Raw genomic sequence first — 27500 nt, 5'->3', positions numbered from 1 at the left:
TATACATGTACTTGTACTGTTCACATTTCAAAATGGGAATTGATAGGCCAAAATGAAGTTATTATAATAATTACTAAAACAGCGTAATTGTGGGGTAATATCTCAAGCATGGAAGGCTAACTTGACAAAATTGCTCTCTTTTTTGGTATGCTAATAACACACATGTTGTGAGTATTTAATGGCTGAATTTCTTTAACTAAGATGATTATTAGGTGTTCAGCATGATATGCTGCGGGATGAAAGCACTTGTGATGGAGGATCCATTGTAGAGAAACTGGAGTCTTTTGTACAAGGTGTTGTTGATGCACTTAAGGGCTGAAGACTACTTATTTTAAACTACATTAATAAACAAGCTGTGATTTGATTCTTTCCGAAACATTTCCAAAATTGGTTTTGCATTTTTTTTCTAGAATATTTAAGTTCATTTACAGTATACAATTATGCACTACATGTAATTCGTATGGTCTTGCATGTTTTGGTTAAAACCTCTCTTGGTTTGAAATATGAAAATTGCCAAATCCTTGAACAAAGTACATAATATTTTTATGTTGTAGTTAAAACAAATTTTTCACTTTAACCCTTTAACTCCAGGATGTGATTGTTAATCCTCTCCTCTAGCTGCTACGTATTTCTCTGTAAATTAGTTTTGAAAATTTGGTGTTGGATCAAGATAACAACTTCTACCTGATAAGTTTGTGTATTCTCATTGCCTGTTTGCTGGATAGTGTATTGAACTTATTGGGAGAAGTTACGAATTAATCACTTCTGGGAGTTAAAGAGTAAAATGATGTTAAACAAGTTTGGGTTGTACACATTAAGCTCTCTTTGTCTCCTGAGTAATTTTTAAAAGTAGCAACACAATGATGTACCAGGAACAAAAGAAGGAAAAATTGAACTTGCTTACAATCGTTTTGACTTGAAGTTAATTCTAAACTAAAAGACAAAATTATTAATTTTTTTCCCCAACAGGTGCCAGCAAAAATGCAGAGGGCTTGTTCCAGGATGTGTTGGGTCGCAAAGATGATGCTGACAGAACAAGAAATGCTCTCAATGTTCTACAGAGATTCAGATTTCTGTTTAGTCTGCCACAATGCATTGAAAGAAACATACAGCAGGTATGCCTTAATCTTAGCTCTAACCCTTAAACTTGTTAACCTGCATGGACCAACATGTATCTTCTCTTTACAATGTTATGGCATCATCCAGTAAACATGGGATAAGAAGAGAGAAACTTATCAACTGGATGATTTTATTCTCATATACACTGTAACAAAAAATTCCCTAAACTTATTAACCAGAAATATGTAGTCATTTGAAGAGAGAATTAATAATTTAATCTCACAGAGTTACATGTAAAGGGTTCAAATGTGTCTAGAAAAGTACCCTTCAGCATGGAGCATGTTTGCTTCGCATTGTCATCTTTCCTGCAAAGTAGTATTCTGGGGGTGAAGCCTTTTAGCCAAGGTAGACACATATCTGTGTACAGATCAATGAGTTTCAGGTCAAAAGTATTCCAAACTTATCTTTGTTGTATGAATTCAGGGTGATTATGAGATGGTAATTAGTGATTATGGAAGGGCCAAATCATTGTTTGCTGGAACAGACATAAAGATCTTCAAAAGAGGTGAGCGTTTTGATAACGTGGTAATTCACGGTAATTCAGGATAACTAGGAGAGGAACATTTAAGGTCAAGTCAACAATTAATCTTAGTGGCCCACAAGGTACCAGAGCTTATCCTGACTTTTTAAGCATGAAGTGATCAGCAGTATTGCTACTCTCCCTGGATGTAATGCCAGTTCATTGCAGGTTACCCTCCTGCATTTCATAACTCCTGGATAAAGAGAAGCACTGTGAGGGTAAAGGATCTTGCCCAAGATCACAACACATTGACCCAGCCAGGTCTGGAACCCAGACCTTTTGAGTCAGAGTCCTGTGTGCTAACCCCTAGGTCAACAGCTCTCCAGTATGAAGAACATTAGAATTGCAAATGATATTTATGGCTACCAACAACAGTTCTGGCATTTCATTCAACCTGCTTTTTACATATCAATAATTTGAAACTTGAATATTTCCTTTCAAAAAATAATTTTAGGTCTAAATATCTAGGAAATGATGATGAAAGTAAAACAAGGTTATCTTAACTGTTGATTGAGTCAGTTAATTACTCATATTCTAGTTTTGCAAGAAGTTGAAGCCAAAATAGAGAGTTTCCGTCAACATCTCAAACTGAAACTTGCTGATTTGCCATCACCACCAGAAGAACAGAAGAGACTCATAAGGTATTACTGACATTAGATAAAGTTAACAGAGTTTAAAGAATCAAGTAAACTGGTGGAAAACATGTCTTTTCCACAGTCTGACTAAAGTTGGTGCCCCTCCTTCTGCTAGAAATGAAACTCAACCAGAAAGATCTTTGTGCACTTTCGTTTGGGGAACTAGTTGTTTCTAAGGCATTCTGTGTTCTCAATGTGCAAAGTCCTTTTCTTTATTAATTATAGTGTTGTCCATGAAGTTAGGACAAAAGAAATACAAACCTTTTCTCATAATTGTATTCCTGTCTCAGTGTTCTTTATTATTTTAATTTTGATAATGTAAATACAGTGTGTTATGTACCATGTTTGATCACATACATGTAAATGCATGTCCAAACACCTCAATACTCATCAGAAAGTCAAAGTTTGTTAACAATGTTATGTTCTGCATGAACACAACAATAAAAGAGACTGTAAGAACTTGTGTCAATTTGGAAACCTCCAAGCCACCATTTCATATGTCTTTATATACTAGGTATCTAGTGGACTTAGACTACCAAGGGGACCCTGCTTGGGAATGTCTTGTCCTTCAGAAGGATTGGTTACTCAAGCTAATGACCACCTGCCAAGAAGATCACAAATCTAAAGGCAAGTACTTCTAGGAGACTTTCTTTTTAAGTTGGCAATCTTGTTGTTGTTTTCTTACAATCTTGTGCAACTTCTCTTTCATATTACTTGGCTGAAATAGTTTTGTTCTTCTTGTCAGACTCTGTTCCTCTGCTTCAAGTTGATTCTTCAAAGACAGAATTAGACATCAGAGCATCAAGAAGTGTGAACGCCATGGGTTTGTGTATTATAATCTGATTTTTGATGTACATGACACACATTTGCATTTGCACAAGTTCACTCAGTGATCTGTTTAGCATCCCTAAATTGGGGAATGTATCAGGTTAGTGGTTACTTTATGGCATGATTAGTATGGAAGGTTCATGGCACCAAAATGGAACCTATTGCAACTTGATAATTCACATTTTCTCCCACTTGAGGATGGGTTTTCAAATTGTATTTACTTTAAATTGTCATTGCCATAATTTTGCTTTCAGTTGCTATTAATAATTTTAAATTGTCATTAGTGTCAGAATTAAAAGGAAAAATTTTGAAAAGGCTGTGGCTTAAGGTCTCTTTTTTTTTTTTTGTCAGAATTTATTTTATATTCACACAGGTCTCAAACTTCAATTTTTTTTTTCATAATTTTTGAATATTAAATAATTGTTCAGGAGAAGCATGCATAAATTGTAACTTACTCTCACAATGAAAAACAAACAATGTTACCTTAATGTAACTAAAAAAAGAAAATTTAAAGTATTTTTAAAGGACTTTTGAGAAATTTTGAATATCTTTGGTTTCAGGATCTTATCATAGTGAATCTCTGGGAATTCTTGGAGTCACTCCAGCACTAAACAAGACAACTTCTTTAGAAAGAAACAGTAAGTTACAGAATACTTCTTATAGATGAGTTTGTGTATTTTAAGTAATTTACTGCAGTTGCCTTTACACATAGGAAGTTATCATAACAAGATCAGATAGCATTGTGATCAGCACTTTGGACACCTTAATCCAGCAGTCTGAGTGGTTCGCTGAGGTGTGTTCTTGGGTAAGACACTTCATTCTCATAGTCAGCTTCTGAGAAGTGAAGTAAACAGGGTTATTTTACTATTTGCAGCCCTTCCCCTCTGCTCCATGCCAAGGTAACCTGATAGAATTTTTGAGGCTTCCCTGACATTTTGCTGGTACCCTGTAATACTCCTGGGTGAAGACAGGTAATGCAAGAGTAAAGTATCTTGCCCAAGAACACAACATAATGACTTACTAGCCAGGCGTCAAACCTCAATATCTCCACTTAGAGTTCAGTCCAACCATTACAATACCACATCCCTCTCCCACCCCTCCACCCTAATGGGAAGAGACAGTGTGAAAATAAGATTTCCTTGCCAACAACAGAACAATTTAACCTGGCATTAAATGTCTTCTTTTATTAGTGCTATAGTTATAGAAAAACTGTCTACAAGTTACTGATATCGCTTGTACATTGTAGGCACCAGTGAAAAATAGTATTATCATGACAAAAACAATAATTTGAAGGAATAAAATGTAAAAATGTGGTGGTTTCAAACTAATCTAATGTGGTCATATTATTTTTTAGGTTTCATTTAGGCTGACTGTTTTATTTATGTCAATTTGTTTAAATTGTCTAATGTGTATCATCCTGATTGTTTTCACCCAGTTAAAAGTGGTTCTTCAGTACCGCAGCGGGTGGTGTTTGTTGAGGAATTATCAGAGCTATTGACTGAGGGTTTACCTGATTTGTGGAAACTGGGCCAAGCTTACTTCAATGGAACCCTGATTGGAGATGTATGTTTGGTTACTTTCTTGTTAATGTTATTGTGCCTATCATTGACCTTCTGTTCAAAGTCTTAAAACCAGTTGTGCAGATATTTTTATGACCCTACTCTCTGTGTGGGCAGAACGGGACAAAGAAGATGATATGTATTTTTAAGATATACATTGTTACACATTATACATAATCATTTGATGAATCACACAACATCAGATTCATTTGATTAAAATAGATAGAAGGAAGTGCAGTATAGATGACCAAATTCATACAGATTTGACACTCTAGTAATATCATTCCTATACTTCTATGCTTCACCTTTGGAATGATTCAGTCATTTTTCTTTACCATAGTTATCATTTATAATTTTTTAAGCCAATCAATTCCAAATTTGAAATGCGTAGTTGGAAGACATATTAACTTAAAGGGATTTTACTCAATATTTAGTTTTATTACAGGCTGTTAACCATCTTAAAGTTTGTAATAATTTTTTTCTTCTATTCTTTGCCACCCATAGTAGTCAGACCCTTTATAATTCAAAGCAGCCTACTATTCCTCTAGTATCAGCACTTGTCTTTGTGCATATACTCCCATCTATATCAAATAACTTAAAGTTGACTTTTTTCCCCTTCTAAACAGTCCAGTGGGTCATCAAAGCAACTCAAGCCTACAGCACAAAAGCAAAAATCTTTTGAGGTATTTGCAGCAATATTTGTGCGTACATGTATGTTTAGAATTGATTTCGTGGAAGTATGATTAACTTAATCATGTTCTTGGTTGGAAAAAAAATGCAGGCCATGTATCAAGGAAAGGATTCTATCTTTTTACCTAATGTACATGTTGCCATGGTGTTCTTCCTGGTTTATTTCCTTCTTTCAGGAAATGATACATGATGTGACATCATCATATGCAGATCTTGTTAAAGCAGCATTTTTTCCAAGTTCATCTACTGTGCTTAATGTTCCTTCTAAAGAGAAACAAGGATCTTGGCATACTCCTGTAGAGGGGATGGGTGCTTGGCTTCCATCCTGTGTCAGATATGTCAGGTAACTATTTTGATAGCATTGAAATGCCCATTCATTGATACATCCTACTCTGTGTGAACTTTTAATGACATTACCATATGGTTACACCATTATGGTTATGCACTGTTCTGCCATTTTGCCAGATAGGGGCATCAGATCACTCAAAATATGCCATGGTATTAAACTGTGAGTAGAGCAAAACTACCAACAGAATGTGGAGCAACAAAATGGTCTCAGTGAACCATGCAAACTTTAATTTTTTCTGGTTTCAGGTTTGTCTTTACTGAGCAACAAACTTTTGTAGGCATTTTGTTTCATCTGTATTGTTTGTATATGTTTTTTCTTTTACCCACACCTTATGACATCACTGAGGTGCTCATTTGATGATGCTTCAGAAACTTTTGTGTGTTACATTTCCCCAACCTGAGTCTTTCTTATTTGTTTTAGTTGCAAACCTTTAGGGACAGTGTTTTGGCCAAGTTTGTGATTGACTCTACATTTTTTTTTACATACAAGTTTTTCTTTAATGTGCATTTACACTGAGTCTTTACCTAACCTAACCTAACCTAATGTTGTTGTTAACAGATCTTGCATGGAGTCCCTACAAAGGTTAACTCTTCCACATCAAGCTTTAGATGGTATTAAAAAGCTGGTTGGAGACCTGCGTATGCTCTGTGCTAAAGAAGTCTTTAAAGAAGCCACTGAAGGTTACATCTGTGAAGTGTTCACAATTCTGTTTTGAGTATCTCTGTCCCCCATGCCTTAACTAGTGTTTCCCACAAGTCTTTCTTTGTAAATGAAATAAGAGAGATGGCAACTGGAAACTTATCATCTCTCCTATTGTATTTACAAACATGACTTTTGTTGACATTGCTGATCCTAGCAGTATGCATGGCACAATATGTCATGAACTTACTGAACTAACAGGTGTTGCTCTCACCATATAGTCTCTGTGACTTAGTGGTAGAGCATTGGAGTGCAGAATCTGAGGGTCACAGGTTTGATTCCTAATTTTTTCTCTCCCATGCTTGTGACAATGGAAAAACAACATCCTTCTTTAAGTCTTTCTTAATTCAGATACTTTTTTTCAGACTTACAATTAGATAAAACTTGAATTTTCCATGTAGCATCAATAAGTTTTAATGGAAGAAGATGTACAATGAAGTATGTTTCTATGGGAATTAGAAATAAATTTATATTAAAGTTAAGAAAAAATACTGCTAATGGAAAGTCATACCAATCAAATTGTCCTCTGCATAACAATTATGCCATTCTCATTAGGAACTTTTTGTTGGGACATTTGCATTTTAGGACCACTGTCTGGAGAAACTTAACCGAGCTGTTCTCTCCAAATCTTTATGTAGATATCAAATCACTACACTGCAGTGAGTTCTGGAGCTTGGAGCTGCAGGAAAATGTTGGTCGGATCACAAGCTTGGTAAGGTTGTTAGTTTGTATTTTCACTGGCCACTTTTAAACAAATGAAAAGAGCTAATTAAAAATACCTGTGTGCTCCCTCTTTTAGGATTTTCAATTTTCATTCTCCAGCTGATTACTTGTATTGATGACATAGGGTGTTCCATGTCAGTTTCATTGAGAATCAAATCAGGCTCTTTACTCAGTGTAACAAGATAACAATGGAAAATGCACTTACCAGCATTATATATCATGTAATAAGGTAATTGTGGAAAATGTGCATGGCAGTGTTTTACAATGGGTGATAAGATGATAGTGCAAAGTGCACTTGGCAGTTTTACCATGGGTAATATGGTAAAAACAAGGTCATCGTGGATAATGTGCATGGCCATTCATTTTACCGTCTATCCCTTCCCAGCATCTCAAAACTTTGTTATGAATATCTGTCTTCAATATATTGTAGCCTCTAATGTTTGAAAACATTGTCATGGAAACGCTCCATACACTACGAGAAATGGCTCTGAGTGGAGAAACAGATAAAAGGAAGGTAATGATTTCTGCATTTTGCATATTTAAGAAGTCGTTGTCTTTTGGGGACTTTTCATAATAGTTATAAGATGAAAACCAACCCAGTTGCTATTATATATTTTGAACCCTTTCACTCCCAAGATCACATTAGTTGTTTTCCTTACGGTGTGCCATACAGTTCTTATAATGTACATGTAAGTGTGGAGAATTTGGTATTAGATTAACTTATAATCCCCTAATTTATTTTTTCTTTATTCTCATCACTCATCCGCTTGATTTTATATTGATATTGTAAGGAAAAATTCTGTGTTGTCACTCATGGGAGTGAAAGGTTTAATGCCTTTTAATACAATATTAATAGTACTTAATTTATATCCTTATTAATGGATTGTTTAATGGAATATTAATTTATCTGTTTGTGCAGAATCTGTTATTGGTACCTGAAGTGTTGTCTGCATTCCTGAGTGCACCATCGTATTTCAAATCCCAGTTTATTATCAATGAAAGTTTCTTTTTTGAATTTTGTTCACTCTTGTTATTAAAAACTTCTCCAATTAAGAGACTGAGATGTTTTTCATGCCTGTGTATGCAGAAATGCTGACAATTAGAAAAATAGTGTTTTGAAAATATGTAACAAGTTTGGTACATAATGTAGTAGGATCAGAAGATGGCAAATGTTGGCTTTGGTTGTCAAATGTAAAAAAAATGTTCATTTTCTTTTGTAGAATATACAGCTGAAAACAGATGCAGTTGATCTTTTCAAGGAGATGTTCCAGGTTTGTAATCACTGGTTTGAGTCATATAAGGAATTCCCCATCTGTGAGCCAAATGCAATTATTGCATGTACAGTATTGTGCAAAAGTAATGCAAACGGAATTCGACGAATTTCGTTATTTGTTCTGACGATCTTTCGTCGAAAGTTCGGGCGAAAATTCGATCGAAAGTTCGAGGCCTCTCAAGCGACATTTCGTTTGAACAAAGGGCGCTTTTTCGTTGAATTTTCGCCTCAAAGCGAAACTTCGCGGCGGAAAGTATCTCTTCGATCATTAGTGTTCGAAATTTCGCTTCGAACTGACAATAGACTTTCGCGAGTAATCAAGTTTGTTTACTGACCATGTAAGCGACACGAAATATACATATAAACGGAGACACTTCATATTTGAGGCTAAACACAGTAGACAAAAGGTCAAAATATCGAAAAGCATCACGCCCGATTCTGGGCTCGATTTGTGTTTGACAACGAAAGTAAATCGGAAAAATTGTCCCAAGCGTCTCATCAACTTCAGTTTCCTGACGTTTGAAGAGGCCTAAACCATCATATCCAATTCAGAGTTCGATCAGTTTACAACAATGAAAGTAAATCGGGATGAATAGCAATTCCGACCAAGAGACATGTATTTCATGGAAATAAACTCTCAAATGATTGCAATAGTTTTTAAAATTAACCTAAGTACAACGCTTTTTAACCAGACGGAGCAGAGAATGTCTTTAATGTGTTTTCAAACGTTTTCTATTGGGAAGAATGTTCCTCGTTTATTCGTTTTCGATCCCTGCGCAAATAGACATCACCCATATCGCTGATTGCAGCATGCTTTGCAGATATCACAACACCATGTTTGTTCGGAAATATTTATTCTTCACAACAAAACACTGAATACCAATTGGCGACGACTGAAAACAACAATTAGTTTAGTCACATTGCTCTATTTTTTTGTAAATTCTGACACGATAAAAGGAACCAGCGTCGTCTCTAAAGTGCTGCAAAACAAATCAGCGTCCATGATGCCATCAAAGATACAAATCTTCGTGGCACCACTTCTGCTAATCCCTCCCCAGACATGCACTTTGAGTGGGTGCTTAGGTTTCGGCTTTCGCTTTGTGGGCTCATTTGCCATTCTAAAGCAAGTGCGGCGATACGCCTAAAGGGAAATCGAACACTCGTCGCTAAAAATCACGTTGTTGAAAGTGTCACCACTTTCTTGGACGCGTTGTGCGAACTCTAATCGCTTGACTTTATTTGCGTCACGGATTAGCTGGCAGTAGGCGGTCCGCTGCAAAGTCCAACCTTGCTGTTTGCGTGCTCTACGAACAGTGGACGCACTCACGCAGATTCCATGTCTCTCCAGCTTCTTCTTTATCGTATTGCTGGTCGTCTCGTCATCCCTGCGCATTTGCTGATCTACGAAAGTTTTTGCTTCCGTAGACAGCTTTTGAGGTCTTCCTGATCGAGGTAAATTTGCCACGGAACCGGTAAGTCGCAACTTTTTAATGATGGGCGTAATACTGGAAAAGCTCACTAGCAGCCCTTCGTGTTTCAACGCTTTCAGTATTTCAGCTGGGTTGAGGCCTTGCTTGTGAAGGATCTCGATTCTATTTCTAGAATAATTTGAAACTTTTGCCATGATTACTATCAAAAGTAGAGTACATAAATGATCCCAAACGCATCCCAAATGATCCCAAACGCATCGACACAACAACCTGTGTTGCCATGGTTGCAAACAATATAGGGCGCGCGGAGACTGGAATCGTAGCGGGAAATTTTATCGGAGTATTACATAGTGTAGTAACCAACCACAAATTCAACCAAATCTTTTTGAGAAGAATGAACAATACAACGAATTTTCGCCCCGAAAATTCGCCGCATAGAACGAATTTTCGCTCGAAATTTCGAGTCGCATTTACGCCATCAAGGAATTTGTCGCCGAAAGTTCGAGCCGTTCAAAACAATACATGCCTCGAAAATTCGCGGAAATGTCGTCGAAGTTTCGTTTCGGTCAAGAATTCGTCGAAAAGCCAGGAATTTCGCCGAATTTCGTCGACAGGTGTTTGCATTACTTTTGCACAATACTGTATAGCAAGTTTGCATAACATCAGCATGGGTCTGAATGAACAACAAGTTTATCTTGGATAAATGAACAAATGAATGAGTAAACAGAGGAGTGAACAAAAAAAAAGGCTCTTTAATTTTATATTGAAATTTTTAATTTATTATCCTGATCAGTTTGTGTTGTGGTACAACTATGATAATGTTTTCATTTTTGACTTTTCAGGCTTTTATCAAGTGTCTTCACCATTTGGCTTTTCAACCAGATCAGGAGCCAGACAAAGTTTCTTTGTGAGTGATACATGATTTTTTTGCGAGACTTTTCAAGGTGAAAAGAATTCCTTTTCTTTAGCAACTTCACCTGTTTTGATATAAATGAACAACCTTTTTTAAGTGTACAATATGTCAAATCACATTTTATGATTTATCAGCATATCTGAAATTCAGAAGTCAGCTGCCTTCTCATTACATAAGGTCTACCATCAGCTTTTCTTGATAAATGTTTTGGGTTCTGTCTGACAAGCAGGTCTGGTACAAAGGGCAGTACTGGAAGTGGGTCTCAAGAGAATCTGGATATATCATCTCAGTCAATGGAAGACAATACACCAGATGTTGTAAGTTTTGTCAGAAGTTCTGGCAAATATTGTTTACAATGGTAGGCTTTTTGGGTTATACAGGTTCATATGGAAGATCTTTAGCTAAAGCTTGGAAAATTCTACTTAATTTTAAAGCCAAAATTGTTTAATATACAAAACATCAACATTTAAATGTTGTTTCATTTAAGATGATTTGTGCAACTCAAAGGCAACTTCAGTTTTGAAGATTTAGTTTATTTGAAATCTGAGATGTAATGGGTTACCAGTAGTTCTTGATAACCAAATTGCATGGTCTATTTATGACAGTGGTATAACCATGCAGTTGTAAAAAGTGTGTGATTTTGAATCAATACTTATTGGTCTGTTAAGCCTGTGGAGTTGTTTGCTTATTAAGTTTACAAGTCACAGCATGAAAGATTCATATTACCCAATTTTTGATGTTATGGGACTTTGAGCAATAAGCTACCACCTTGTAAATCACTCACCTGCTAGCTTGTGATGTACAGGTTTGTTAAGTGTATCATTTGATTTCACCACACTTAAAAACATGTTCAGGGTAACTTGATCAAGTGGTAAGGGATGCTGTACTTCAATCCAGTGGTTCTGGGTTGAAGTGTACTACCCTACAGCTTTACACATGTACTCCTCCCATTTGTTGTCAGTTCAACTCCTTCAGTCTTCTTTCTGTCATTGGGGATTTCCATTCCGTTTTTGTGCTTGGAATGTTTTGTTCTGCTTCTTTCTTTCAAATGGCACTCTATAGGGAGCCAAACCAGTCAATATTCCCTCTGTGACCCATTTTACTTTTTATATGGTCAAATCAACTTTTTATACGGTTAACTTTTCACTTTTTATATGGTCAACTCAAGTTTTTTTGTTGTCAACTTTTAACTTTTGATAAGATCAATTTTTACTTTTTATATGGTCAACTTGACTTTTTATGTGGTCAGTGTAAAAATGCAGACTGAAGACTGCAGATCAGGGGTAAAATGCAGACTTGGATCTAAAAGAATCAACAGTTTGTGACTGTGGTATTGTCCTGATTGTGAAGAGCAAGAGAGAAGTGTTGAATGTCTTGAAGCTTCTGATACAGGGCACCATGCAAGATCACACCCACCTTCACATTGCGAACTGAACAACAGTACTAGAAATTAATGGGATTTTATTGTCCAAGTAATCAAAATTGCTGATTTGTGATGAAAGTTTATCGCTACTTCTTTTAAGGCCAAACAAAGTATACATGAGCTACATGTATGTTAAAGCTGCCTAATGTTGCTTAGCAGAACTGTTTATTCCTTAACAAGGGCAATGTATTTAGCTTGCTAGCTAATCATTCTTACCTTAAAACATTATGTCGATGCCAAAACCATCTGAGGAAGTGAAGTTTAAAACATCAATCGCCATGACAATTATCGCCAGCCTCAATCCCAGCTATCTCTTGAAGTTTTTCTGAAGAAGCAGGTTGTTTTAGAACTGAGTCTGCATTTTACCCCTGGTCTGGTCTGCAGTCTTCGGTCTGCATTTTACACTCAGTCTGCACTTCACTGCCAGTCTGCAGTCTGTGTTTTTCTCTGACCGATATCAAAAGCAAAAAGTTGACCATATCAAAAGTCGACTTGACCAAATAAAAAGTCAACTTGACTGTTAATGATATCGAACAAAGAACAGCCTTTTGTTGATTAGATCAATTGTCAATTTCTTTAATTTGCGTGCCTAGTTACGATCTTAGCTACAATGTTTTCTTTTTTCCTATTGGTTAGTAATCGGATATTTTAGCGTCCCCACGCGCATATAAAAGCTAAATTAGCGTCCCTTTAAGCCAGAGTTTCGTAAGATTTCACCTTGAACAGCAATAACTTCGTCTTTCGTTCCAAACCTTTGGCACAAGCGGGACCGATATTTTACGATCGTGATCGTGATCGTGACCGTGATCTAAATAAACACCGTTGATAGTCATCTTGGTTTTCGTGGTTTCATTACGACCGGTAAAATAGTCCCTACATCAGCGACACTTAGAAAACACGCATAGCGACACCCCTCGAAGTTTCCTCTTTCGTCGCAAGCGTCACATTGACCATACAAAAAATAAAAAGTTGAGTTGACCATATGAAGAGTAAAAATTGATGTTATTAAAAGTAAAAAGGGGACCACATAAAACTCAAGTTGACCATATAAAAAGTAGAAAGTTGACTGTATAAAAAGTTGAATTGACCATATAAAAACTAAACTGGGTCACTGAAATACAGAGGGAATATTGACTGGTTTGGCACCCCTTGGCACTCCCTCCCCCGTATTTGGGAAGTGGTCAGGTAATCAATTATTCCTTTTAAGTAACCACTTGAAAGCATTCTCTTCATGACTTATCAAACTTGTCTGGCAATATATACTCTATTTCTCTACAAAATTTATTGTGTGTATTTCATTTGATCTGTTTTTTAACCAGGATGAAAGGTTGCTGATTGTGCTCAATAACTGTCGATATGTAAGAATCAATGTCCTTCCAAAACTGGTGGACAGCTTTAGAAATAACGACTATCCTATCAGTGACAAGCTTAAAAAGGTAATTTAACTGCAAAAAAAGTACACTGTGCAGTGTATTTGAAAATCAGCTTTGGTGTACTTGAATATGTATAAGCATACAAAGTTAGTGAAGCCAAAAGCCTGTAACTAGATACTCTATGTACAAGGCAGTCACACTTTTTTGTTTTTCGTTTTTTTGTTTCTTTGTTTTTTCCAAGTCAATTCTGAAATAATTCACTTACTAAATGGAGTGAGTACAACCTGCAGGCATGGTTAGCTATAAGTCAATGCTTCTAATAAATGTTGACATCAACATGTGTCATGATTATGTATTATTCTACTTAGGATATATTTCTTAGTTTATTATTCCAAACTTTAGTTCAAAAATGGCTAAAAAAAGATGTCAATAGGTTTCTTTATATTTACTTGTCACTTTGCTGCTTATTTCCAATGAGTGAATGCTACATAACAATCATTCATTCATTGTCATAAGGATCTCACCAGTGAATTGTGTGATTTGGAAAACAAAATCTTCAAGGAATACATTGATCAGAAAGCTGAGCCACTGTTGAACCATGTGGAGTCTGGGATGACAATAGGTGACTTCAAATGGCACAACTGTCTTCCTCCAAAAGGTACAGGGATACAGAAATGTCAACAGTAGACTGTGTTAAAAAACACACCTTCGCTTTTTGTGTGATTGCTTTTCTTGACTTTTAGAAGCATTTTTATGAGTTTTTTTCCCTTTTGTGGTTATGCAGATGTGCGCAGCTATGTTAAAGATGTTATAATGAACTTGGTTACTGTACATGCACAGGTGGGTGGCAGTATGTGTAACCTGATCTTATAATGCTGAGAAGTTGCTGCAGTGCAAAATAAGGAGCAGACAGAATAACAGAAGTAACACACAAACAAACAGACAAAGCAGCAGAATGGTAAACAAACATGAACACACACACAGACACACCCTCTATTAACAGATGGCTGGAAAGCAGGTGTGTTGTCAGACAAATGCAGAGAGGTAAACAAGTATAGGAAAGCAGACAAACAGGCAAAAATACCAACTAGTGGAAAATCAGGGAACAGTGTGGAGAAAGAGATTACAGGCTAACCAATGCAAAGGGATGAGAGTAAAGATAAATAGATGGTCTTTTTTTAGCATTTGATTGTAGCTCTAAAGTTAGCTTTTGTATTTTTACCTCAGGTGTTTGCAGTATCTGAGGAGCTTGTAAGTCAGGTGTTGTCCCGTTTGACTGACATGTTGGTAGATGAGTTCTGCAAGCTCATTAGTGGGGTGAAAACATTTACTTCAGCTGGAGCTGTTACTGTAAGTTAAATACAAATGTATTTTTTATTTCAACTTAGTTTATGATCAGCTGAGAATTTGCTGTAAGTTTTACCAAACAACCTGATGGCTGTATCCTTATCATAGGAAAACATTGCTATGAGGCTCCTATGTCTTCAAACCTGAGATTCTTGAACTTGAAAACCATTGAGTCATGACAACAGACTGTATAATTCTGAATTAGTCTAGGTCGACTGTCTGAGCTCACACTCGAACAAAAAAGATGGTTGTTGGGTTTATATTATGAGTGCATACAGAGGAAGAAACAAAATTTCTCTGTGACCTCTATGATGGAGTAAACTTAGATAATAATCTATCTGCCTCAAATTCGTGACCCTTACGACACGCAATAGTCTAGCTTTGTCATTTATCCCGGAGTATATACCAAAATCAACTGTCATGCAATGTCCTACAGATCAGCCATATTTCCTTTTATACACACACACATGTCTCTAGACACGTCTATATACAGAAAAAATATTACTTTTTAAATATTACAAGGTAGGTAATCCAAGTTATAATGCAGGAGAGTGTTTGTATTTAATAAAATCTTGACAATGTTCTCAGAACTCTTTTAAGAATTTTTAATTTTTTCCACCTTCTTTTAACTCAGGACACAGTTCGAAGAATGTGTCACACAGAGTTATTAAGTTAAACCCTTAAAAAAACTAGAGGTGGTAGCTCTCGATAAATTTTTGTAGGAACAACATCCTTTGCACAATCAGAAAGTTGGGTGTGGAAGTGTTTAATATGCAATAGTCCTTCTGTGTTCTGATTGGCTGTACTTTCTATGGCTTAGTTTATTAAGACCTGTTTGTTACTGTCATCTCTCAAGTAATATGTACCAACAAAACTCATCTGTCCTCCAAACAAAAGAGTAGAACAAATTAATCTCTTTGATCAGGAATTGTACATTTGATTAACAGGATCCTTTTTTTTAAGGCACATTTGGAGGCACAAGCTATTCAAGAAGCACTAACAGCTTATCTCTCACAGTATGCTAGGTGTGTTTGTTTTGTTTTTACTCTGTATTAGGAGTTGTGCTCATGGGAAACCTTCTTTCTTCCTTCTTTTTGTCAGTTCCTTAGATCTTCTATTATAAAGTCTCCTCTCTTTTAGGGTGCAACTAAGGCTCATGATCAATAATCTGAATTAACATATGTTTTGCTTAATATATCTTTCGTTTTGTTCTTTTTAAGTGTACAGGATAGACATTTGGTTTCCTATCCTTTAAGCTTCTGTTTCAGTTCACAGGATTTGATGTTAAGAAATCGTGTTGTATTTCAGGGATTTATTCCAAGCCGCATTCAGTAAGGTGCCCAGCATTACTAAAGATTCAGATAAGAGGTGAGGTGGACCATGAGGTCTTTGCACTCAGGGAGTGAACATGAAGGGTATTTGGGGGCGGAAATTGTAGAAAGAGGGGTGAGAATGCTTCCCTGCGTATATTAATGTATCGCTGATTGCCGAACCTTGTTAGCTTTTCTCGCAATCAAAAAGGAAGAGTGGGAACGAGTTACTGTCTAACATCTAGATGTGAGATGCAATGCATGCCAAGTTTCTCACCTGTCTTTTACTATTTTACCTAGTATTGCATATGTTAATACCTCAACCATACGGCACCCGTGGTTTACACACTGAGAAACACTTCAATTTTGGGTGTAAAGTTTTCTGCGGACAGTTAATTATAACACATGAGAACTTTTCTGTTTTTTTAGATCATTTTTTCCTTGTTTTGAAAGGCACGGTATATGATAGTAATGTTTCTTTGTTACAGATTAATAGAAGCTTTGATGACAACTTTCAAACGGCGCATGCGCTTCCAGCTGCTGTGTTTTCAGGTCGATATGGAGGAGCTATGACCTCATAACAGTTCACAGTCTTCTTGTCCAGTCTTAGATTATATAAGGTCAAGAATAGATAAGATGTCAGCAACATAGTGAGAGGTTGGGTGCAATGCCTTGAACCCCATGTGTAGATGTATGCACGCTTTGTCCGGCATTCTGTCTCCCTCTCTTACTGAAAAGGTAGCAAATGCTCCGTTAAATCTATTTCATGGAATAGATCGATTGTTCGATGTTATAATTGTAATTTACCATACTGGTTGTTCATCAAACAACATCTTAACCCTTTACACCCTAACACCATTATGCATATTCTCTATACTGTTCTCTATACATTCCCTAGGTTCTAACAAGGAGAATTTGTAAAACCATCAAGAGCTTTGTTAGTTGTTGATCATTTCCGTTATTCTCGTGACTTAAACTTTTTATTCAGGGGTGATATTGTAAGGAGAAATTAAAACCTTTTCACTCTTACGGGTTAAAGGGTTATTTGCATAATGCTAACTTGTAGTCATACCAACATCATGAAGAGGTCTTGTGAGTGCCTATCCGTTGGGCTTTTTGGCGTCTGTATCATAATATTCAAACAGGACCATTTGTGAAATAAATCTTTATTGTGTCGAATACATATGATTGTTTGCATAGGTTCTTGGATAAAAGATAATTGATAGACTGTTAAGAAATAAGATCAGGGAACACATTACAAGTCCAGACAGTAGATTTGCCTTTCTCGCTCGCTTAGGATGGTCCGCTTTGTTTCACCAAGAAAACCTTCTTTCTTAACTTTTATTCCTTCAAAAGGATAACTCGGTTTTTATCATTAGTTGGAGGCGAGAAACGGAGCGGCCCCCGCGCATACCTTTGCGAAATGTGGTAAAATTGTTCAGTTATAGAATAAACCGTCATGGTAGAAACATATCTGATCAAGGCTGAACACTTGACAAAAACAAAAAAAAAATAAGCCAATATCCAATAACCAATAATCCCGGAAAAAGTCTACGATGTGAAATGTTTGATCTGATTCCACCAGCATTTCGCTTTCACACACTTTTCCATTAGCTACAAACGCTGCTGCCCGCTAGGTAGTTGAAGCTAATACAGGCAGACGACAAACCTTGCAGTTATTTGCAATTATTCATAAATTTTTAACATATTTCAAGAACACTGTAAGAAAATGAACAATTTGAATTAATTAAGTACAAGAAAATATCTTAAATAGATTCACTATTTGGTCACGGAAACTTGCTGATTTGATTATAGTACCTATTAACAGAATTATTTAAAAATATAAATGCTCCAAGGTCATTCCTTAGAATTGTATTGTTTTTGTTGTTGTTGTTGTTTATATTTATAAACCCGTTTTCAAAAACGTCGCAAAATTACGTTTTTGAAAATGTGTGTGTGTGTATATATATATATATATATATATATATATATATATATATATATATATATATATATATATATATATAAAACGCGGAAATTATGCATGATTAGCACCCCATTCGTGTTTTAAGGCATGACGTCGACGGCAACGATGATGATGCCGAGAGTGAACTGACCTCTCAATTTTGTTTCGATCCCTACACACCTTCCTTTTAACGCTCAAACTATAGGCCGCACTCCTTTTAAAAGGAAGGGGTTAATTTTCTTACAAACGAGTAAGCTGACATTTAAATTTTGCGATTCTTTTGAATTTAGTGAGAACTTCTTTTCTGTAAAATAAAACGAAGCAATACTTTTTACAGAATAAGACAAATTCAAAGGAATCGATCACCATTTACGAGGTGCTGCTACTTTTGAACGAAAATCCCAATAAAAAATGCGTGATCATTTCAAACTGCTTTTGTTGCCACCAGGTACACAGACAAACGGTTTGTATAAATTTGATTAAAAATCTCAGAAGAAGTTGACTCAGCTGAAACATTTTCAGGCTTCGGAAAAGAAGACACAAAAGGAGAAATATTAAAATTGGTTAACCTAACCCAGTAACGAGAATGCATTTTTTTTTTTCATTAAATAAAAAGTATATTGTCTTTCTCTGTTAGCACTTGCTTAGAAGGTCTCTAAAATCAGAGTTGAAGACAGGTTGAGCTGGAAAAAGATGTTGAATGGTTAAACACACCGTTACTAGTAAAACTCCGTGCTGCTTTTGAAGCACCTTACTTGCTAAGACCTTGCTTTGTTTTATGAAATAAAATTCCACAACAAGAAGGGAGGAAACATTTCTCTTTTTAAACTATGTGCTACGTCCTAAGAAACATGGGCTAAAATGCATTTTAACACAAGGTAAAGTTAAATAAACTACGAGTTGAGAGGAAACATTTCAGCAGTTGCACGACTGTTAATTTCTATTATTGTAAACGTTTCTCGCATCCTCCTTAGTCACTCTTATCAGGCCCACAGGTACAGGTCATCTGATGTGGGGCTTTTTAATGCTTTTGAAGTTATCGCTTGAATCTTAGAACCAATTTGTTTCATGTTTAACCCTCCAGACAAAAGCTTGCAGTCACTGAGTGCTGCATCAGAGAGATCTTCAGCGACGGCCTTCAAGGGAGGCATCATTGCTTCAATATCTGGTAACTCCCCATTTGCTTCATCTGCCATCATTTTTGCTCGTGCTGTCGTTACATTCACGAGGGTTGCGCAACTTTTAATGGATTCATTAAGTTTTGCTAATCGGCGCTGGGATTCTTTTATTTGTTGCTTTCTAGCTTTCAGCAATTCCAGCTCTTGGCTTTCCCGTCTCATTTTCTGTTGTTCTTGTTCTTTCTCGTTTTCCAGGTTGGAAAGCTCTGTTTCCTTGCCTTTGACACGTTTTGTAATGTCAGTTACGCGAGATGACGCTTCATTAACAGCTTGTTCAGCATTGGAAACATTGGGGCTTTCAACAGCATCAGCTATGGCGAGACCAGCCACGACTCCTAAAGGTCCAAGAAGGACTCCTCCAATAACAGCACCTTTGAGCTTTGCATCTTCGCGTTCTTTTTCAGCCTTTTTTAGTTTTCTTTCCCTTTCTTTTTGAGACTGTCGAGCTGATTTCAGTTTGGACTCTTCGTGGGATAGTTGCCGCTTCACTTCATTATACTCCTGCTGTAATACTTTTACGTTTTCCTGTAATTTGGCCAAACTTTGTTTTGTTTGATCGAGACGATCGCCTGTAGATTTCTCCTGTACCACAACCCTCAGGAAGTCATTTTCCAGCTCACTATTAATTTTGTTTATCGCAGAATCAGCCAAACAAAAGGCTTCATGAGCACTATTTACAAGCTCAAGAAGACCAGGCATCATACGCCGGGCAGCGGTTACACTAATATCGCGCGCAAGTGGTGCTGAATCTAGAATCAGGACGAAATTTTCTAGCGACGTGAGGCCACTACAAAAATGTGGAGCGACAAATTCCTTTACATTGTCCACAGCATCTGGTAAAAAATAAATGAAAATAGTTTATTTAATTTGATTAACTGAAAAAGGAAAGAAGGATTTTCGAAGATCGAAGCATCGTTGTGGAATCCTTTAGACTTTTTTCCCTGTTTGTCAGTTATTTGTGTATCGTTTTTTTCTGCCTTTTCCTTCTACTCGCGTGTGATTTTCTCCTTTATTTTTATCCTTTGCATTGCTGGTTCTTAAAATGGCCAATATTCAATGTCATTACAGCCCGTTAACCGATGGATTACCAGATCTCCTTTCTATAAAGGAATGAGTAGGAAGATAAAATCGGGACAACAAATGAAGTACAGTGCTTGTCAAGGCGCTTAACTCCTGTCACACAGCAGAAGTTTAGCACTTTAGTCCCACAACAGATGATCACATAACGACCTTAATTTTTCTATATCTCACTATGCACTGAACCTAAAGAGCAGTTTGGACATTTGTCGTCTAAGGAGAAGATAAGAAATTAAATGACATTTCTACTAACGGGGTTTCACAAGGTATCTCGCTTATCACCTGTTTTTTTCCCGGGATTGGCACCAATGCATTGGTCACAGAGATCGTATTCACATTTGTGGCAATGCCACGGCCAGTTTTCATTTGGGTTCCTAAACAAAGATCGGCAGTTATCACATCCCCAGCAACCTCTGGACTTTGGGTAGACATCCAGTGCGCATGCTCTGAACAATGCATGCTCGTGCAGGCTGGTGAGGTAATGCTTGAAACAGTCACGGCAAATATCAAAATTGCACTCTCCACAACGACGGGATAGCCTGTAAAGTGAGAATCAACCAAACCTTCAACGTGAACGAAGTTTATCCTTTCGAAACACCTGAAGCAAAACCAGGAAAATGTAAAGACCCAACCCTGCGATTTTTCTTCAATTCACAATTTTTAAACTCCTCTCCCGTTCCTTTTAACTAGTAGCATCATATTTATCCCATATGCAAAGGCTTCCAGGTCAATTTCACAGTTGATCTAAGTTTCCGATGTTCAAATTTTACCTACTGTTTTTTTTTTTAATTTTTTATTTTTATTTAAATTCAACTCTTGAAGATTTTTAGTTCAGTCAAAGAAGGAATTCAGAACATTACCTAAACACTATTTCAAGGTTTGCGTAATCATTGGATTTAGTTAGCAATACTTGGTAAATCAACCCCTTCAAGCGGCTGGTATGTCGGCTGATAATCTCCGCGGCTGCCCTCTACGTTTCGCTTTCGACCAAATATTCATTTTTCGGACAGTCTCTCTGCCAAGGTACATTATCAGCCGACATACCAGCAAGCCAGAAGAGGTACCAATTATTACCCTCTCATTAAATCTCATATCTCGGTCCGTTGAATGGAAATTTTGTTGACTTTTGTTTACTTTCCGCAACAGCATTTGAGATCAGCTATTCTATGTCATTACCACTGGCCTCTGCATCACTTTTCTTCCATGTAAAGTAATAAAGATGAAAAAGCAAAACTCTTGAACTGGCTTTTTTGTGCTGGCTTTGTTCTTTTCGACGGAAATAATCGGAGGACAAGTATCTTCAGAAACAAGGGTTATTTTGTGATAGCTGTCCAGTGATTTTGCACCACTCGACGAACATTAGCCAATACAATCGCGCGAAGATTAGTGGATGGGTCATAACTTTGAATACCCATGCAAATAACTTGTCGTGAGCGAGTACATATACAACAGACCGCAAACTTACTTTTCTTCGGTTTTGTCATATTTGCAGATGTCACAAGACCAGCTGTTGCAAGTAGAGGAGACATCTATCACTTGAAGTTGATGTTCATGGCTAGGATGTTGGCGTGGGTGAATGCAGTGAAGACATAAGTCAAAGTTGCAGCTATGGCAACGATAAGAAAACTCTTCATTTAGGTTTTCACTATATCTTTTACAAAAGTCACAGTACCACCTGCCCCGGGTACTATTATGTACAGAAATCAGTTTATGCCGGTGGGCCATTGTCGTTTTCTTTAAAGAGGATAACGAAGGATTAGTCCATAGTTAACTTACTTCAATGACCTACGGAGAAAAATGAACACCAAATTTCTTTGAATTCTCAACCCATAGTTTGCAGGCCAGTTGCCACCAGGATTATCATCAAAGGAATTATTCAAGACAAATAATCACATTTCTTGTTCAAACACTATGGCTATGATAACCTTAAGGAAATTGCTTTTTTTAACATACTGAGACTTCTGAAGTGACGAAGTCAGTGATAAACTGATTGACATAGAAGTTCTACATATTCAAGAGGACATATTTCATTTTCTCGTGCCATCTTGATCTGACCTTGACGTGAAGAAACATTTCCTACGTACATTTGAAGCAAATGAAAATGTTCACTTAGGCGAATCAAGACCAATCAACGGCGGAACTGACACATGTAGGAGAAATTTCCTCAAACCCCTATGTAAATTTATGTAAAAAAACAGCCTTACAATACATTCTATGTTTGACAAACTTGAACAATAGATGAAGTAAAACTACCTCCCGTGATACATGAAAATAACCAAAACCCTATAACAAATATTTCTTAAGGCAACTAAATTGAAAGTCGTCTTTTTCTCCTCTTGGCCCCGGTTGTTCGAACGTCGGATAACGCTATCCACTAGATAAATCTCTATCCGGTGGATAACACTATCGTTTTGCCATCACTTATCCGCTGGATAGCGATTTATCCGTTGGATAGCATTATCCGCCCTTTATTAAAATGGGCCCTATTCTTTCTTCTGCGAAAATGCAATTTCCTGCTGAAGTCGGCCGTTTAAATACTGTTTTTAACAAGGTTTGTAACACCTTGCTGCATCAGCCAATCCCAGTTAAATAAGAAAAAAAATTCTAAGAAAAAAAGCCTTGCCGTCGGGAATATGATGATGATATCTACATTAAATTGATCTTAATGTTATGAAGCATTTAGTTATTTTATTATAAGTAAGTCAGTTGGTTAGTCAGTTCGGTATAATTAAATTTTTCTCTTTTTTTAGAAAGTATTTAATGCATGAATTCGAATTCCGGAGTTACTTGGGTTTGAGCTGTCGTGATGAGTTTCTTAATTGTGACAGTCTTTTCTAACTTCCTCAAGTGGACGAGTTAAGTTTGTTTACGACCTTGCTTTGGACCCACACGAAAGTTCTTGTCAAAATTGACTCAATTGATCGGAAGCATTATTATTAAGTACTTTGAAAATCAGATCTAAAGTCTCGTGAAATTGTTTGCTTTAGCGTTGTAACAACAAATGTTTGATCTCCCAAGGTCAACCAGCTAGCAAGCCCACCCGTACCCGTCAGTAATGAATATATAGGTATGTTCTTTAGAGTTTACTTGGAAGAGAGTGGAGAGAAAAGAGAATAGAGAGAAAAGGGAAGAGGGAAAGGAAGACAAGAAGAATGTAGACAGTGTGCAGTAGAGTAGAGTCAGAATTCCGCGGTTGAAGAAGAAGTATCCAGTGAGAATCAAAGTGTGAGAGCCTATGAGACTAACTATGAGTTTCACAGAATGAAATAAGCTTAGATATAAGTCAAATTGTGTACTGGAGCACCGAGTAATTAAAGAAAGCAGAAATAGACAATTCGAGAGTCTTGGTGCCTTTTCCCGGACGTGTTGAACTCAATAATTGGTCCCCCACCCGACCATTAATAGTGTAACATTCTCAGTGGATTTACTAGTCGTAACATTAACACAGTGGTCAAAGTCCGCTAGCTAATAAAACTTCCTAAAGGTTGAGTACTGCATGAAATATGGTAATGAACAGTGTGAAGAGGAAAAAGGAAACCACTCTCACTGTAATTTTTAGAAAATGCCAGATATTTTAAAACTTGCTCTTCAATCAAAGGCAGCTCATGCTATGAAACATCCTGTTAAAGAGATATTGGAGTGTCGTGTTCAGATATAGAAATAGTCACCACACATTTTCTTGAAATATCCAAAGCGATGTTTGTAGAAAATGCTTTGTTATGTAAAAGCTGGTGGGAATTGAATGCAATGTTGCGTTACGTTTGTCCGTTTTTGAAAACTTCCTGTCTTAAAGGTTAAGTGCTGCATGAAAAATGGTAATAAACAGTGTGAAGAAGGAAAAAGTAAACCACTCCTATAAAAATTATTGAAAAAATGCTAGATATTTTGAAATGTGCCCTTCAATATGGAACTTCTGTTAAAGAGATATTATTGGATCACCTTGTTTAGATATAGAAAAAGTACCCTGACATTTCCTTGAAATCTCTAAAGCGATGTTTCTAGAAATTTTTTTGCTCTATGAAGCTGGAACAAAGAAATCCTTGAGATCTCTGAAGCGATGTTTGTAGAAAATGCTTTGTTCCGTAAAAGCTGGTGTGTGGATACCGGAATTGAATGTAGTGTTGCGTTACGTTTGTCCGTCTTTGGAAACAGTTCCTGTCTTAACAAGTGAGGACTCGAGTTTGTAATGTTGTGAATTCAAATAAGTTATAAATTGTATAATAGATTAGTGGTGAGAGATACGAACTGTGTACTACTAGAAGTATGAAAATTACTATGATCAGTCGAGGCCAATCTGTTCCAGAGCAGAAAAGATCCTAACTTTCGCTATGTGACTTGTAAACGATATGTTTCCGTTGAATGCAGTAGAGAATAATTAGAACATGTAATATGGAGTTCAGAGATATTTTTTTTTCGTTTGCACTCATCGTCATTCAGAAATAAACTACCAGGAGTAAAAATTTTTAATCTATCACTTAACTATTTCATTTAGAACTATATCTCTTAAAATCTTTTGTTGAAGAGGTTTAGTGCTCAAGTCAATGGTGTAATTTTAAACATAAACACATTCCAGTAGATATTGGATCCCTAGAAAAACAATAATACTCACTTTCGATGTTAATTCTGCAAATAGCCTGATAAATGTATATTTATGGCGGAGTAAACCAACGCTTGACACAAAATTCAACAAAGATTCTCTTATATTGTTGCACTGGCCTGAAAGAAAGTGCTGAAAGGGGGGTGCTCTATGCACCCAAACATCCCGGTTGTTTACAGGTAGTAAAGTTGCGGCATTTAAGAACTCTCGCTCAACTTAAAAACGTCTTGTCAGAGTACCCCTCACTGAGATGATTACCCAAGAGAGTGGGTAAGAAATACCAAAAGAACGAAAGCTTGTCTAGGATTCTGCTTTTGAAACTGCGAAATAGTACAATACAATTAGTTAGAAAACACACTAACCGGCCAAGAGCCAGTCATCTTGTGATGTCAGTATCTGCCATCTAACTACCACAGAAATAATTCCTTCTCGTGCTTCGAAGGCACAGAAGCAAAGGTAAACCTTACTTTGCTGATAAAACGGTCGTCGAAATCTCTCTCGAAAACAAGGTCCTTGCCGTGCGGCTCACCGGCCTCCATGCTTACTCAGAGTCAAAAGTCTGATGAGAGTGAAATATTAGTTAGCTGGGACAATTTAACTTTGCTATTATCGTGGTAAAACAGATAGTCGCTCTTCGTGTCACAAACCAATAAATCTGTAGATCACGGACAGAACATCCCGGGTGCAACAACTGTTACTTTATAGTCACGTTATGCAGTATAAACACGCTATCGTCAAATGTCATGATACTTTAGGGCTTAGCTAAGCCGTTCTTGTCTCTGAATTATTCTGCAATAGTGAAAATTGCCATTCATGCTATGATTGCGTAGTCATTTCCAAAGAGAAATTGTGCGAAAGAGTCCTAAATTTACGTAGCACTCCTAAAGCGCAAGCCGCGCGGATCCTCGCGCATGGTTACATTTTAATCGTCAACTTCAATTAATTTCATGTTCGAAGCCAAACACCTCTCTTTCACTTACTAATTGAGTACACTCGCTTTACAGTGACAAGCCTATGGATCATTTTACGCTTCCCTGGTGAGAATTTTTTTTCTTGAGCAAAGCTCGTCACGAACGTGTATAATCCCAATTTGCCCACATTGAAACTACAAAGCACATTCACTGACAAATGTCCCACATTCAATGATTACAAATGTTTGCATTTATGAAGGATGTTAACATGGTTTTGTCATGAATTACGAGATTGGCTGTCATATTGAAAAGAAGATGACTGGTGATATAGAGTCTGAAGGTTACGCAGTCCTCGAGAACTTTAAGGAAATCGCTCTTTTTAACACACTGAGATTTCTGAAATGATGATCTGATAAACTGACTAACTCACTAGCCCCGTCAAGTCATTTCAACATTAAGTGTTCTGCATTGTGAAGCGAATGAAGCAAATTTTTTCTTGCTATCTTTCATCTCAACTTGACCCAAAAAAACAGAAACATTTCCTTCGTATATTAAAAGTGAAACTGTGAAAATGTTCCCTTGAGCGAATCAAGACCAATCAACAGCGAAACTGACGCAGGTAGGAGAAATGTCCATGAACTCTTACTGTGGTATTTTATGTCAAAATCAGCCTTACGATAAATCAGTTCTACGTTTGATAAACTTGAATAATAGATGAAATTAAACTACCTCCCATAAAAGAATAAACTGATCACAAACCTGTAGCAAATATTTCTCAAAGAAGCTAAATTATAGGTCGTCTTCTGCTCTCTCTTCTGAGAAAATGCAATATCTTGCTAAAACTGGGCCGTATAAATGCTGTGTTTTTCAAAGAAGGTTTGAAACACCTCACTGCATCAGCCAATCCCAGATGAGATGAAGCAGAAAAAAACAATTCTTAGAAAAAATGGAAGTCTTAAATTTTAACAGCGTCCTGTTTAGGAGATAATCTCCAGAGCGATTTGTGTAACAAAAATTCCTTGTTCCGTAAGAGCTGTTGTGTGGATACCGGAATTGAATGCAAACAAAGATTTCCGCTAAATTATAGGCCGTCATAACAAAAATTCCTTGATACACAAATCGCTTTAGAGATTTCAAGGATTTCTTTGCTCCAGCTTCACAGAACAAAAAGATTTCTAAAAACATCGCTTTAGAGATTTCAAGGAAATGTCAGGGTACTCTTTTTTATATATAAACACGACGATCCAATATCTCCTAAACAGGACGCTGTTAAAATTTAAGACTTCCATTTTTTCTAAGAATTGTTTTTTTCTGCTTCATCTCATCTGGGATTGGCTGATGCAGTGAGGTGTTTCAAACCTTCTTTGAAAAACACAGCATTTATACGGCCCAGTTTTAGCAAGATATTGCATTTTCTCAGAAGAGAGAGCAGAAGACGACCTATAATTTAGCTTCTTTGAGAAATATTTGCTACAGGTTTGTGATCAGTTTATTCTTTTATGGGAGGTAGTTTAATTTCATCTATTATTCAAGTTTATCAAACGTAGAACTGATTTATCGTAAGGCTGATTTTGACATAA

At 36.7% G+C, this 27500-nt stretch overlaps 3 protein-coding genes across 5 annotated transcripts in view; 2 read left to right on the top strand and 1 right to left on the bottom strand.

The window, feature by feature from the left end:
• LOC113679042 (exocyst complex component 2) overlaps positions 1 to 18064 on the top strand; it is a 23725-nt gene extending 5661 nt beyond the window's left edge. The window contains exons 7-29 of the mRNA XM_027195978.2: positions 213 to 293; positions 970 to 1115; positions 1543 to 1624; positions 2178 to 2280; positions 2789 to 2901; positions 3020 to 3097; positions 3663 to 3740; positions 4538 to 4665; positions 5288 to 5344; positions 5528 to 5694; positions 6259 to 6380; positions 7038 to 7111; positions 7553 to 7636; positions 8343 to 8393; positions 10668 to 10732; positions 10968 to 11055; positions 13481 to 13597; positions 14051 to 14192; positions 14319 to 14374; positions 14762 to 14884; positions 15845 to 15906; positions 16190 to 16249; positions 16680 to 18064. Of these exons, the coding sequence (XP_027051779.2) occupies positions 213 to 293; positions 970 to 1115; positions 1543 to 1624; positions 2178 to 2280; positions 2789 to 2901; positions 3020 to 3097; positions 3663 to 3740; positions 4538 to 4665; positions 5288 to 5344; positions 5528 to 5694; positions 6259 to 6380; positions 7038 to 7111; positions 7553 to 7636; positions 8343 to 8393; positions 10668 to 10732; positions 10968 to 11055; positions 13481 to 13597; positions 14051 to 14192; positions 14319 to 14374; positions 14762 to 14884; positions 15845 to 15906; positions 16190 to 16249; positions 16680 to 16764 (2162 nt within the window). The 3' untranslated portion in view covers positions 16765 to 18064. The remainder of the gene's footprint in view (positions 1 to 212; positions 294 to 969; positions 1116 to 1542; positions 1625 to 2177; positions 2281 to 2788; positions 2902 to 3019; positions 3098 to 3662; positions 3741 to 4537; positions 4666 to 5287; positions 5345 to 5527; positions 5695 to 6258; positions 6381 to 7037; positions 7112 to 7552; positions 7637 to 8342; positions 8394 to 10667; positions 10733 to 10967; positions 11056 to 13480; positions 13598 to 14050; positions 14193 to 14318; positions 14375 to 14761; positions 14885 to 15844; positions 15907 to 16189; positions 16250 to 16679) is intronic.
• LOC113679044 (uncharacterized) lies at positions 17874 to 26769 on the bottom strand. 2 transcript variants are annotated; one of them, XM_027195979.2, is made up of 4 exons: positions 26680 to 26769; positions 21878 to 22197; positions 20695 to 20951; positions 17874 to 20168 (listed from the first exon to the last, which is right to left on the bottom strand). In XM_027195979.2, the coding sequence occupies exons 2-4, from the start codon at positions 22135 to 22137 to the stop codon at positions 19141 to 19143; spliced, it is 1545 nt and encodes a 514-aa protein (XP_027051780.2). In that variant the 5' UTR covers positions 22138 to 22197; positions 26680 to 26769; the 3' UTR covers positions 17874 to 19140. The 2 variants fall into 2 exon arrangements, with proteins under 2 accessions (XP_027051780.2, XP_089054992.1); XM_089198866.1 differs by lacking the exons at positions 21878 to 22197; positions 26680 to 26769 and adding an exon at positions 21487 to 21625 and having other exon boundaries at positions 18962 to 20168.
• Positions 26770 to 27289: 520 nt separating this feature from the next.
• The window catches only part of LOC113679046 (uncharacterized), a 13076-nt gene continuing 12865 nt past the window's right edge, over positions 27290 to 27500 (top strand). The window contains exon 1 of one of the 2 annotated variants that reach the window (XM_089198863.1): positions 27290 to 27396. The gene's annotated coding sequence lies outside the window, so the exon portion shown is untranslated. The remainder of the gene's footprint in view (positions 27397 to 27500) is intronic. The other variant, XM_089198864.1, reaches the window with a different exon arrangement.

This window comes from Pocillopora damicornis, chromosome 3 (assembly GCF_964200805.1).
Source record: "Pocillopora damicornis chromosome 3, jaPocDami1.2, whole genome shotgun sequence".
Taxonomy (NCBI): Eukaryota; Metazoa; Cnidaria; class Anthozoa; order Scleractinia; family Pocilloporidae; genus Pocillopora; species Pocillopora damicornis.
This window is presented reverse-complemented; position numbering and strand designations above follow the sequence as displayed.

Coding starts and splice junctions, on each gene's coding strand:
- LOC113679044 (XM_027195979.2), bottom strand. CDS start 22,137: ATGGCCCACCGGCATAAACTGATTTCTGTACATAATAGTACCCGGGGC. Junction 20,952..21,877: donor TATGACAAAACCGAAGAAAA/GTAAGTTTGCGG, acceptor CTCACTTTACAG/GCTATCCCGTCGTTGTGGAG. Junction 20,169..20,694: donor CAATCCCGGGAAAAAAACAG/GTGATAAGCGAG, acceptor ATTTTTTACCAG/ATGCTGTGGACAATGTAAAG.